The sequence below is a fragment of the Marmota monax genome, unplaced genomic scaffold, assembly GCF_021218885.2.
Source record: "Marmota monax isolate L192 unplaced genomic scaffold, Marmota_monax_Labrador192_F-V1.1 WCK01_AAM20220418_F8-fsc00020, whole genome shotgun sequence".
Lineage (NCBI taxonomy): Eukaryota > Metazoa > Chordata > Mammalia > Rodentia > Sciuridae > Marmota > Marmota monax.
Genome location: NW_026692912.1, coordinates 10,220,561 through 10,235,231, shown reverse-complemented (window position 1 = coordinate 10,235,231; position 14,671 = coordinate 10,220,561). Strand labels below are relative to the sequence as shown.

General features: G+C 39.2%; 1 protein-coding gene across 5 annotated transcripts in view; it reads left to right on the top strand.

The window, feature by feature from the left end:
* Astn2 (astrotactin 2) overlaps positions 1-14,671 on the top strand; it is an 848,095-nt gene that overhangs the window by 785,147 nt on the left and 48,277 nt on the right. For all 5 annotated transcript variants that reach the window (XM_046451532.2, XM_046451529.2, XM_046451531.2 and 2 more), the window contains one exon: positions 8,042-8,183. In XM_046451532.2, coding sequence (XP_046307488.1) covers positions 8,042-8,183 — 142 coding nt within the window. The remainder of the gene's footprint in view (positions 1-8,041; positions 8,184-14,671) is intronic.

Genomic DNA, 14,671 nt, shown 5'->3' with positions numbered 1-14,671 from the left:
TTGTCTCATTCTTCACTTTCCCCCATGCCCGCTTCCTAGGATCACCTTCCATATAAATTATTTGCACCCAAGTCATTGACTCTGCTTTTGAGAGAGCTCAAACTAAAATGTTCTTCTTTATCTTTGTGCTCCCAGCCATTAACTCAGTTTACAACATGCAATAGATAGTCACTCACTAGACAGATATTTATGGAGAACCTGATGTGTATAGGCCCTATTTTATAAGTGAACAAAATTGCTTTCTCATAAGGCTTATAGTAGAGGATGCAGACAACACAGCAATTCATCAGTAGATGAGACATAGCAGTACATTTTGTGAAAAGAAATAAAGTAGGGAAAGGGGGCGTAGTTTGACAATGGATGTTCCTTTAGATAGGGTGAATACGATAAGTCCTTTCTGAAGAAGGGGCATATAAGCAAGGATCTAGTATGGAGAAGAAGTGAGCCCTCCAGACACTGGAACCATAGGTGCAAATATCCTATATTTTTATCATAATGAAGGCTTAGATTTTTAGAGTCTGACAGATCTAGATTTGAATTTTAGTGTTGTTATATGAAGTAAGACCTTGGGAAAATGACTTTAGATCTGTGAACACTTGATTTTTTTTCATTTACAAAATGTCAATCATAAAAAAAAAATCGTTTGTGTCTGGTAGAACTCCTGGTTGCAAGTAGCAGAATCAAATGGAAACTACTTTTGCAGAAAAGGAAAAACACTGACCTGTGTATCTAAAATATCCAAGGACAGATCAAGCTTCAGACATGACTGGCTCCATGGATTCAAATGATGTCATGATGACTCAGTCTCTGTCCCAGGAGTTAGCCTAATTGATCAAGTGTGCATCACTTTCTTTTTGGCATCTGTCATAGGATCTCTGACCATCACATGGCAATTTCAGAAGGATGTAAGAGGTCTTTGCCACCTAAATGATGTAGACTGAGATTGAGGACAATTAATGACCCATTCTAAAACCGGCATGTTGTTGGCAGAAAGAATCGGGGCATTTCAGCAAGTCAAACCAATGGTATCCACTGGAGTGTGGACTTGAAGATGAACCAGAAGTCCCTTAGTACAATACCTGGCACGTGGGTATTTTTAGTAGATATTCCCCTTTTGCCTGTTTTTCTTTCTTTTTTTTGTTTTTTAATTCTTGTTTTTGTGCCAATCTCTTCTTCCCAGTGCCACGAGAGTCCCATTTACTGCTAACATTTTATGCAGGAAACAGCCTGGCTCTCCCAAGAGAGACTTCAAATGCCCAGTATTGGTGTTGAGGGGTTGGGAGTGGATCCAGGATTCAAACACTTAAGTTCAATTTTACAGAACTCTATAAACAGCTGCATGGCCAGCCTTGTGCGAGGTTCTGGTAACTCAGGTGTGATCAAAACACAATTTCCACCTCAAACATCTCATAGTCTGGAGTCAAACATGTAGTAGAAAAAGCCCAACTTCGTATCCCAAAGTTCTGGTTCTAGCCTTTTTCATTCCTAGGCGGATCTTTATAAGCAAGATATTTAAAACCTTCTTTTACCCTTATTTCCTCTCCTGTAAAAGCACAATTAACCTGATCCATTTGGTTGTATTTAACTTTAATCCAGATAGATTGTTTTTAATGTAGGTAAAAATGTCAAGCATTGTTCATACCACATAGTAAGAAGCAAGTAAACATTTCTATATTCTCTCTCCTTTTTTCTTTTCTTCCAAAATTGCTTCCCTTTGCAAAAAAATGGAAGTTTCTTGGGAGTTAGATGTTATATAAAGTGTCTAAAAGCAAATGAATTTGATAAATAAAAATGTAGCCTCTAGACAGATTGATGAGATTTGATGGAAGTAAAGTAGAAGGTGCCAGGGGTGCACTGACATTTGTAAGCCATCTATGGACAGGGTATACTATATATGTCATCTTATTGATTCCTTACCTGGTTCTCTGAAATAGATATGACCATGTCCTTTTCAGATGAAGAAGTACTCTGCACATTTAATCACTCATCCCTAGATAAAATACATAGTTGATGAGTGGTGGGCCTGGCTTCAAAACCAGGCCTTGTCTTTCCCACAAACCAACTGTCTTTCCACTAACTCATACATATGTACCTTAAAGGTGAACATCATTACATACTGTTTTTTTTTTTTTTAATTTAAGTAACATTATGCTTTGGAAGGAAAGAACTAATTGCAAGTGCTAGGTGTGAGGCCCTTAATCTCTGAATGTCTACATTTGCCCAAGTGAAGGAAAGATGGGGAAGTGCACAGAGAGCCCTGCTTCTCCTTGGGTGTCATGCCCAGTTATTGTTTATGCAGTTACTGGTGCATAGTAAATACCTATTTGGAATATGTGCAAGTTACAGAGAGCCCAGCCCCAGAGAAGCCACTAAGTTCCCTTGGTGTTTTCTGAAGAATACAGAGTCCTGAGTTGGAACCCTTCTCCCTACCTGAGCTAAATAACTCACTGCATACCCCCTTCCATTTTGGAATTTCCTTACTGCTTTTCTCCCAACCTGTTTTCAATTTGTTCTTGTGGCCAGCTTTGACTATGACCTCAACCCAATCAGAAGGAAGAGGGTGAGGGGAGAAAAAGAGGGAAAACAAGGAGAGAGAGGGTTGTGGAAGTGCTGAAAGGAGAGGGAGAGTTGAGGAGGGGGGTGAGGCCTTTAGGAAAATTGCTCTGTGCTTTGTTGCTTCTTTCTGAAGCTGCAACAGAATCACGATTAACCTCTTCTGTGGAACATAATGAGAGTAGGGCTGGAGTCTGAGGGGATAAAGAAATGTGTGGGGGTCTGGTCCCAGCCCACTCGGGTTACAGCCCCAGAAGAGCTGTAATGGGGAACAGGCACATTCCTGAACAGCGACTTCCAACTCCCTGTTTTCAAGGAATGGAAAACAGAAAAAAGATTGTTAGAGACCTGGTAAGGCTTGGGTGAAGAGGGGGACAGCATCCTGGGTTCATGGAGGGTTCTCCAATGGGAACATGCCATTGTACCCAGGAAGCATCCCAGGCAGAGTAGCCTAATGAAAGGCTCATGAAGCTCAGTTGCAAGAGAGCTGGATTTGGCTCTGGACTCTGGCCCCTGAGTGGCTGTAAATCCTTAAATTAGGGTGCAGTATTCCTGATCCCCTTTTTCAACAATGGGATGTGGCACAGTTTTAGAATTCAAACATTTTTAGCTTAGCCTTAATTTTTTTCATATTTTATTGTTGCATTATAGTTACATGCTGTAGTGGGAGTTCATTGTTACATATTCATACAAACACACAATATAACAATGTAATTTGATCAGTATCTCCCCTTTCCCTTCCTTCATCTCTCCTCCCTGGTCCCTTTCCTCTACTCTACTTTTATGTTCTTTCTATTTTCATGATTTCTCCTACACCTTTTCTCCCATTTTTTTTCTCTTTATCTTTCACACATGAGAGAAAACATGACCCTTGACTTTCTGAATTTGGCTTATTTTGCTTAACATAATGTTCTCAAGATCCATCCATTTTCCTGCAAATGACATAATTTCATTCTTCTCTATTTAGCCATAAAACTTTTAAAACAGGTTTCTATAAACAGTCTTTTAAAACTAAATAAAACACAGACCATTAGCATATGACCTAGATCAAGTCAGAGTTGATCTGGTTGGAGGTTAATAGAGGAGACGCACTCTAGTCCCCTCTATCATTAGTGTTCATCCTTACCTTTGGGGTTATATATATTCTAATTGGTAAACTGCTATTAGAATATATTATATATTGGAAACCTACTGAATCCCCCTGTTTCTTCCCAGATTTGTATCTTTCTCAGGAATTCCAGATTTAAGAAGATGGCAGAAAGGAACCATGGACCTAACATGGTACCTGTTGTATAGTCAATGCCCAGTAAATATATATCATTCATGCTGAAAAAAGTGGTCAGAAATTGAGGAGAAAGGGCTCCTCTGGCAGCTTTGAAAGCCCTTTAATTCTCCAAATATCTCACAGGCAGGCTGATATAAATGATCCTAGACCATAGGAGTGAAGACACCAAGTTTTTATTCCATATCTACCTCCCACTCTGGGTATGGCCATGGTCATGCCACTTTCTTTCCCTGACCTTCAGTTTTATCACCTATGAATGGCGAAGTGTGGATTAAAAAATGTCTAAGTCTTTATCTCTGTTACCATGACAAGAATAACAACAAAAACAATAATGACAGTATTTTTGAGCCCTTACTGTGTTAGGCATTTTGCTCATAGTTTATATTCAATATTTTATATGATATTCACAAAATTATATTATATGTCATTAATTTTAGCATATAAGAAAATAGATGTACAAGGTTAAAGAACTTGTCCAAATCAAGCACTAAGTGGGATTGTACCAGGATTAAGTCCTAGGCAGTGTGAATTCTGAGTGCATGTTCTTAGCTACTGCCCTATATTACTACTTATAAGACTGAACTGTGGCCATATGTGGAGAATGGTACATTGTAGAACCACCATACTGTGGTTGAATCTCACTGATTTGCATTTGTACATGGAGATGCTCACAGACCTTTTTAGTATCCCCTCCACAGAGATGAGGAAGGGGACGGAGGGGTCACTTCATTCACCTGTCTGCATCTACATTGCATTTAAATCTTCTGAAAGAGTGCCAAGAAAAGCAATCTTACAATTTATCATATGAGTCTGTTCATGTATTTAACAACCCTTCCTGTTGTTGGATTACAAGCTGTAGAAGGTTAGGGACCATTTGTTTTATGGTCTCATTCTTCAGGCCAATAGAACTAAGAGTGGTGTATATTCAATTGCAAATTGAATAGCTTTGAGGAAGCTCACTTTTTAACACCCTCATTTTGAAACTTTCTGTAGGAGGCAGCATGGTATAAAAGAAAAGGTAAGGCTTTGGAGTTAGAATAGGGGTTCAAATCTCAGCTCTATCCCGTCCTCATTTATACTCTTGATCTTTACTTTGGGGATAAGAATATCTAACTTGTTTGGTTGTTGTTAGGATTAAATGGAAAAAAAAAATGTTTGTACTAAATGCAGGTTCCTTTCCTTTGAACTTTCCTTGAGATCATTATACAGATCTAGTCCCACCTAGAACTGGACACTTATATGCACCTATAGTACCCTTGATAGGAATAGTTACACTTCAAGTTGTCCAGCTTTTCCACTTGAATTAAACCTATGAACATTAAAACTGTTTAGAACTTTCTCACTGACCTGATCGTGTTTATGGGAGTTTTATCCATGGTCCAAATTATTCTGAAATTCATGGAAATATCTAGAAAGCTATGCCCATTTGAAAATGAATGTCAGCCATCTTTTGGCTTTAAGGCAGTTAATTAATCCTGGCCACAAGCATACTGAATTCCCTCATGAAGAGCCAACTCTTTCAATGGCTATCTGGAAATAAATTGAAAAGCAGACAGACGTGGAACCAAGCTCAAAGAAAACAAATATAAGCAGCCAGACTTGAAATCCTGGGAAACCGAATGAAACAAGACCCTCACTCCTTCCAATGAATAATTCCATGTTTTTCCCTCTTTTCAAAATTTTTTTTATCATATACATTGTTCTACTTTGGTATCTGTTGGAATGGAGATGTTGTTGGTTTATGATTGTAACCATGGAAGAAATTGACCATAAGAGGCTTGCAGATGAAATGAGGGATGCCAAAAGTCATGACAAATATGTTTTGTTTACCTCTTCACTTTACTGAAAAAACCTCTGGTTCTAGAAATCTTTATTTCTTTCTAGATTCTTGGCTTTACTTTCTAAACTTAAAACACATAAAAGAGATATTAACTTCTTGTCATGGAAAACCAAGACTTTGAGAGGCTTACCGGCTTTCAACAAATAGTAGCAATAGATTTCAGCCCATGTCTGTCTTACAGTTGCAGCTGAAAATGCATATTGCTGACATAATTCTGATTAAGACATTGAATACAGTATCCTGGTGCCAAGTCAATGAACTGTACATATCCTTTGCAAAAAGCTACCCATCAGATCTGCTATATTAGACTATAGGGACAAATGTTATAGAAGAGTTAGTTTGACTGAATCCCAGGACAATCCAAACAATTCAACCAAACAAATGTTAAAAGACTCACCTTTTAGATGAAGAATAAAATGTTTTTGTTTTATTTTTTTACTGCACTTTTTTAAGAATGAAATCTTTCTTTGAAAGAGCAATAGGAATTGTAGATATATTCTGCTCAACCAGTTTCTTGATGAAGAACGCCCACGTGTCTTTTCTGAGTTCTAATCTTTTCAAGTTCTTAACCAACATTGTGGTTCCATAACAGTTCCATTACATTGGCTTGTTTATAATCCCCAACGGGGAGGACATAATTGAACCGGCATTATTACTAGAAATGTACGAAAATAAAGAGCCCAAGGAACTCCACACAAGGCATGATGAGGAACAAAGAAATCAGAGTTGGAAGGCCCCATTTTATTTCATACTGTGAACTGTAAAATACCTCACATGCCAACTTTGCTCCTAAATCATCCCATTTTAGAATTGGAAGGGAACTTAGAGGCCATTTCGTCTGGTTCATTCACGTTACCTATTTTTAAGTAATTTTTATTGATATCTTTTTCTTGTTAGAAAAGCAACATATGTTTATTGAAGTTAATTTAAAAAGTAGAGAAAGAGCAAAAAATAAGATTTAAAAAGTGCCTGTTATCTCATCCTCCAGACAGAGCAACTATTAAGCATTTGCAACATTTTCTTTCTTCTGTTTTAAAACTCATATATAGGTAAAATTTCCACAAAATGGATTATTCTGAAATATTATAACCTGTTTTTAACTTAACAATATGCCATGAGTATCCCTCTATATAACTTCATGTTCTTTCATAAATTATTTTTAACGGCCAAAAATACCCCATTGCATCGTTGAACTATAACTATATTGTTTAACTATATTGTTAAACATTGAGTTATCTCTAAATCTTTGCTATGTATCACCAGTACTATAGGATTTGCCCTTCTATCTTAATTTTGCCCTTATAAATTAACCATGTTATTTTATTTTATTTTTTTCAAGGCTCATAAAATGATTCTAGCACCTTAATCTTACAAAAGAGAAAACTAAGTCACAAAAACGAGAATTTTGTTGCCCAAAGCTACACAGCAAAAAATATATATGCTGTATATATACATATGTGTTTATATACGTGTGTGTGTGTGTAACAAATTCTTATCAGAGCTAAAACTAAATGCTAAGATTCTAGAACTTCAGTAATTCTTCCCACTCTTCTTTGCTTTCTACTCTTCTTCGCAGAGTTCTCTTTTTAGTAAATTTGAATTGCTCCCTAAAATCCAATGGCTAAATTGACATTTAGAAATCATGGAGTTTGAGGATCACATAGATATAATACTTCTTCCACTCTCCTTTCCTATACTCATGACCTTTATTGCTAATCACTCATAGGACTCTTTGCCCTTGACTGTCTACATCTCTGTCCATCACAGCATGACTCTCCATGAAGGCTGTAACAGTGTATAAGAGTAGCTACGTGACATAAAATCTCTTTTTTCATTAGTCCAACCTCTTTGTTATGCAAATAAGAAAAATGCAATCCCAAAAAAAGAAAGACTTTGTCTAAGGAGTTAGGAAGAAGTTAATGATTAATGACAGTGACAAGGCCAAAATAGTTACTCTAGCAGAAAGGAAGCATAATCCCCTTGTTTTCTTTTTGTGTATTTTTATTTTATTATATTAATTTACTTCATTTTAAGCTTAATACAAGCTTTATAAAAAATCTTATAAAAATTTTATAATTTTATAATTTATAATTTTCTAAGAAAAAAATCTTATAAAGGTAGGTATTAGCATTCCCACTTTATAGGCGTAAAAATTCAGGCATAAATTTGAATGAAGAGTCATCAGGGCTAGATAGTAATTAGTAACATTTTCATATCTTGTGTTTTGTTTTTTTTGTTTTTTTCTGCCCACTAATCATCCTGAAAATAGTATCCAGACTTTCAATGGGTTTGGATAGCAGGGCATGAATGTTGGCTCATCAAGGCCCTAGCTGGGGAGCTCATCTGTTTTTGTCTCCCTCCAGGAGAATTCCTGAGTTTTGCTGATGACTTACTCTCTGGCCTGGGCACATCTTGTGTAGCAGCTGGTCGAAGCCATGGAGAGGTCCCTGAAGTCAGTATCTACTCGGTCATCTTCAAGTGCCTGGAGCCCGATGGTCTCTACAAGTAAGACGTGATGGGTATGTGGGGAGTGATGGCAGGATGATTTCAAGCCTGGGAGGGAAGGTAGCACTTATTCTCTTCAGGTCAGCCAAATGTTTTATTAGACAACCTGTGTGTGTACGTTGAGGTTCTGAGGCTTAGAAGTGTCCATTTGGGAAGTATGGTTACTGGGAGTCAAAAAATCAATGTGCTCAAGAGCCCAGGAAAAGAAAGTAGAAATTCAAAACTATTCATCCTACTGACAGAGAATCTGCAGCCCAGAGGGGAATCAAGATCACAGAGTAAGTTATCAAGGAGAGCTGGATGAAACCCCTGCCTACTGCTCTTTTCTGTCTTTCATGTTGTTTCCCTTTAGAAACATTATATATCCGAGACATAATGTGTACACACACACACACACACACACACAGAAGTATCTGTACCATTACATCTCCATGGTACAATGCGTAAGTCACTGCATTTAAACCTTTGCAGATGAAGTCATTCTCAGATTCATTTGTTAATTTCAGAAAATAAAAGAGGCTTATTTTTCAACCATTTCCTACCTTGATGAGTATTGCTACATCTGTATGGCTTTCTAGAGACTGACTCTCTTCATATACCCTAATTATGGATCCATAGGCCACCTCCCTTAGTAGCCTAGAAAGCTACATTTGTTAAGAAGCTAAGCCTTGTTCATCAATTATCCAACTTATTCATTTATTCTTTTATTTTATCACTCAGTGATTCATTCACTCACCCATTCACCTATCCATCAACCCAACATTCTGCCATCTTCCATTTATCTCTCCCTCACATCTTTCCTCCCTCTTTCCCTTCTCTATCCATCCCATGTGTCCATTTATCCACACTTATATTTCTTCATTCCATTTAGCAATTGTTTTGTTGACATTTTTATTTACTCATCATACCTCATTTACTTATTTAACAGACATTTTCTGAGGGTTTCTTATGTCTTGGCACTGCATTATGGACTTTAGGTATGAATGTTAACTTAGCCAGAGGTCCTATTCTTAGATAACTTAGAACCTAGTGATAGTGTAAAAGGCCATAAACATTGTATTCAAGTCTGACTTTTGTCCTTTTAGTTATATGACCTAAGCTCTGCCTTTGTAAAACAGAAATAATAAAACCTAGTTTATAGAGTCTTTTTTTAAAATGATAATTAAACATTAATTAAACATTGGGGTTAGCACAGTATCCTAGGTATATGCTCAATAAATATTAGCTTCTCCACAATCTCTGAACCTCTCTCACCTCTAAAGCACATTGAATCTCCCACTTCTGCTTGCTTTATGAAAATACTGTGACTTTTCAAAAAACCATGGTGCCCTTTTGAGTGCTTGACATATTCAGGCTTTTTGCTAACGTCCAACAGATTAGTGCACCAAACTCAAGAACATCACTGTAAGCTGGGAATTGGACCTTCTGACCCTGGCTCTGCCACTGAGTGTCTCAGAGGCATTGGGGTTCAAGATTTCTCTTAAATCACTTGGGAGCAGTGAATTCTATGACAGGAATCCCTGTACTGTGCTGTCAGAACCCTTTTGTGAAGCATCTAGACTTCACAGTGAGGGTAGAATGTACCTCAGGCCTCAAAGAATGACTGCAGTTCTCATAATGATCGGTGGAACTGAATTCAGACTTTACATCCTGACCAGTAAGCCCTGCCACTATGACTAGATTAAGAGGCATAAGGTCCTCTCCAACTCTAAAAGTTCTGATCCCATGAAGAAAATAGCATTTTCAGAATTTCTTGGTGGTTGTCATCTGGTTCCTCTGTCCCTCATTAAGGGTGATGACCAGAGGCAGACAGACCTAAGTTGAAATCCATGCTTCCCCCTTTATCAGGTGTGTGATATCAAGTTACTGAATGAGGTGCTCAACCTTCTAAGTCTCTACTTCCTCCTGTGGGAAGTAGATGAAATAGTGTCTGGCTCACTGGGACTCTAGGAGGCCCCGGTGAGATCATGTGCAAAGGCTTTCTGCTTGGTGATGAGCTCCCGGTAGGAGTGTAAGAAACGTCAGCTGTTACCCCTGTTGTTGTTGTTACCCTTGGTGATTGTTAATTTCAATTTCCTCCCTATCAATTCTTCAAGTGATGGGAGAGAGAGCAGTTAGCAGAAAGGTTCAGAGCCCCATCAGAAGGAGTTACCATGTCTCTGGGTGGCATTGTAGGGGACTTGTGTTGGATAATGCGTAATGGTCAGACATCCTCCTCCTATGATGTCTGACCAACGTGGTCTCGTGTTTTAAGATAGTTCCTAGTGTTCTTTCTTGGGGTTTCTCCTTTTCTTCTTGTTAGTTTCCTTACCAAAATAGAGCAATGGAATATTTTATGGATCTGCAGAAAAGCAGTTAACACAAGAGATGCCATATCAGTTGCCATCCTCCAAATATGATGAACACACTCCTGTGCCCTTCTTCTCCTCACTGCCTGGCACTTTTCCTACTCACCTCTTGAAGTAGGGAACGTTCTTCCTCTGTCCTGGAAATGTGCTTGTCTTGAGCTTGTCCTCCCTATCTCTGAACACTTCTTTATTTTATTTATTTATATATTCATTTATTTATTTTTGAGATTGATTTTGTTAATGGCCCTGGGATCTGGGCCACTCTGACCAGGAGCCAGAGGATTATTTGGAATGTTCTCTCATCCCACTGGCGGCCCTCCTCCTATGATGTCTGACCAACGTGGTCTTGTGTTTTAAGATAGTTCCCAGTGTTCTTTCTTGGGGTTTCTCCTTTTCTTCTTGCTAGTTTCCTTACCAAAATTTGTTTTCTTCTGTTTGAGCCAAAAAGGCCATGTGAGGCAGTGGAATGAGCACAGACTTGAGGGACAGACTGGGCTGGGTGTGGATCCTGATTCTGCCCTGTACATACTCCTAACTTGACCCCCGGCAAGTCATTTTTACACTGTTCCACATGTCAGTTTCTTTCTTTGGAAAAGAAGATTGGTAATCTCTTCTATTTCATAGAATTACGGAGAAGAGGATTGAGTTGAGAAACTACAAGAACAGGCTTTACCAGAAAGCCTGGCACAGAGGAAGCCTGCAGGAATGTTAACAATTTTTCTTCTCATTTTATTCTTCTTGACTCAGTCCTTGGTTATCAATGTCTTTTTCTTCCAAGAACAACCCTGGAGTAACTTGTCCCTATGAAGCAATTTGAAATCCCACTAGCCCCAAAAGGAACAACCATCCAGAATCCTTTGGGAAGAAAGAAGAGAGAGTGGATTCAGATGAGAGAAGGCTCAAAAAGAACTTAGTTGAACACAGCCTGATTTCAGTCCCCCCATGGAGGCTTCCAAAGAGATTCAGGTGTCAGGAGACTGGAGCCCCCGGCTCTCCACCAGGGAGCCTGGGTTCACATCCTGTTGCCATCATTTCTGCCTCTAGAACCTTGGGCTAAACATTCCTATCATTGTATTTGCTGTGCTAATTCAGCATGTTTAAAATGAAGATGCACCAGTTCCCCCACAGCTTGAGAGTTCTGCATACTTTTACCATGGGATTTACTCTCATTCTGTCTCTCCTTATCCTCCTCCTGGGCTCCTGTCTTTTCAGTTTCTTTAGCTCTCTAACTTTTGTTTTGCCCCTCCTGTGCCTCTCTGTTTTCTGTATCTCTGTATCTTTTAAAACCTTTTCAGAAAAGTATTTCCTTACAGATTCCTATCTTTGTCTGACATTCTCCCTTTTTCTTTTTTCTTAATATATTTAAAAATAATTTATATATAAAAATTTATAAATATAAAAATGTTCATTCCACTGCCTCACATGCCCTTTTTGGTTCAAACAAAGAAAACAAATACACACACACACACACACACACACATAATGCCTTTATTTTATTTATTTTTATGTGGTCCTGAGGATCGAACTCAGTGCCTCTCACAAGCTAGGCAATCACTCTACCATGGAACTACAACCCCAGCCCTTACTCCTTTTTTCCTATTTGTTATCCTCTTAGTTTCTGCTTCTGTATGTGCGTCTCAGTCTCTGTTCCATTTCACACTTGAATTACGTTCTCTCTCTCTTCCAATCCACCCCCCCCCCATCCAGCCCCATTCCCTCTCTCCACCCATCTAGAAAGGCAAATTGCTTTTGCAGCCCCTTCATCCATGTAATTTCACACAGTGCCTCAGGGTGAGACCAATTGGAAGAGTGAAAGTCAAGTCTGATTTTCTGTCCTAAGCTCACCCTGGTGTAACAAAACAGAAACATCAGCACCCGTGCCCTATTTAAATTGAATTTCCTTGTTTGTTTCATTTGTTTTGCTTTGAATGAAAACAAACAAGAACAGCAGAGAGAGGGGGTGGGTACCCAGAAGGTCTGCGAGTGCAGCCAGCCCCTGTTTCCCCTGGGGTGTTGAAATCCAGGGATGACCCTGAACAGGAGTTTCTATTCAGTGCCAGTGACTGAGGCCAGTCTGGGCATCTGTGGTCCCTGTCCTTGCCTGGCTAGAGGCTTAGACACCCTTCTTGTAGCTGCTGTCCAATTTCCTATTACCCAAGGTAATTAGCCTCTGTCTTATCTTGGCTGGCTTGCCTGTCTCGAATGAATCATGGATGGCTGCCAAAGGGTCCTCAGCAAACATACCAGCAGCAGCCAGGCCTGATTCCTGGGGTGGGGGACACATTCCCACACATCCAGAGGCTTGCACCAAGCCCACCCTGGCTTCATCCTATGAAAGGAGTGCCAAGGGAGCCTGGGTACTGCAGCCAAGTGCCAACATCCATGGTGGGAACAGAGTCTTTAGAGGAAAACTCCTTAGCAGGGGTGAGTGGGGTTAGAGGAATAGTGGAAAACCAAGGCCCTGGAAAAGGCAGGGCATTGCAACAAAACAAAACAAACAATGAAGCTGAGGTCAGGTGTCAGACTACTCTCAGCCATACCTTGGGCCACTTCTTTCCTCTCCTCTGGTCTTAATGTTCACATATGTGTTAGGAAAGGTTGACGTCAGTCAGTGCTAAGACTTGCGTTTCCAAAGGTAAGGATGGAGAGTTCAAACCAAGATCCTGGTTCTAAGTGTGCCACCTTATTTTTCTGGAAAATAGTATTGTAATACTTTGTTGAGAATTTATTTTATACCAGAAACCATGCAAAATACATGTACTGTCTCATTTAATCCTCACCCAAACCCTACGATAATGATAGCCGATTCTCATCATTTCCCATATCACAGATGGGAACACCTGGGACTTAAGGGAGTAATTTGTTTGCCCAAAGTCACATGAAAAGGAGATAGAGTTGAGAGTCATGCCCAAGCTGACTCTGATGTCCATCCTCCCCTCTACTCACGTGCTGTCCACGTCTGCCCCCCACACATGTGGAGTTGTTAGAAGGACCTGCTGAGGGTTGGAGTTGAAGAGGGCTTTTTAACTGCAGGCAACACTGTTTACCACAGAAGAGGACCAGACATGGGGACAAGCAGGCCCAGATTATAGCTTATAGGTCCTGGGAGAAGGAACTTCTTGCCTCATGTTTCTTTCTTATTTGTAAAATGGAAATAAGTAGTCTTATCCATAAAATGGACACAAATAATTATACCTCCCAAGGTTTGTTGCAAAGATTAAACTATATCATAGATGAGAAAATGCTTGGACATTCTCATCAGGATTTGAGCACCTGTGAAGGATTATCAGAGTCACTCCACGTTTATTGAAGAATAGCAATAAGAAGAAGAATAAATCCTTCAAATCTACACTCCCAGTACTACCACCACCATCACACATACATGAACATACTCACACACTTTTAAATTAGGACTTTGCAATTGGCCACAGGTGTGTTTTTTTTTTTTTTCCCCCTTGGCTCTAGTTCTTTTCCTCTGTGTAGCCTTGGGCAAGTTTTGTCACCTCTCTGTGTTTTCATATGTAAGATGGCATTACAATAGTTCCTATTTCATGGGTTGTAAACATACAATGAGCTGAAACATAGCAAAAGACCAAAGCACTGCCTGGCTTATTGTGAGTGTTTTGCAAATGGCAAGAGGAGGAATAACCACTGTGATTACTATTTGCGAGTATATATTTTACCTTAGCAATCATACCTGGAATGTTGACAACATCATGTTCTTAGCATTCTGGTGGGAGAACAAGTTAGGTCTTCATCTCTCACTCTGGCCCCTTTACTCATCATTCACCAGGCACTCTTGCTAGAACATGCCAGTCTCTTCTTCCCTATGGTTTCCTTTCTCTGAGGGTCTTCCATTGGCTCTCCCCATTATTGATTTCGTGTTTTCCCTCAAGTCTGTGATTAGATATCATCTTCTAAAAAGAACTTCCTTGAAAATTTTCTCTACCATAGATCCCAGTTGCCTCATACAGACAGTCAAAGCTACGGTGCTTACCAAAGTTGCAATTATTTAGTATCTGTTTACTTATTTATTGTTTGGTTTTCTCACTGAAAGAACATAGAGCAAGATCTATATCTTTCTTGCTCTTCCTCTATCCCTGATGCCTAATAGAGTGCAGAGATACCAGTTAAGAATCC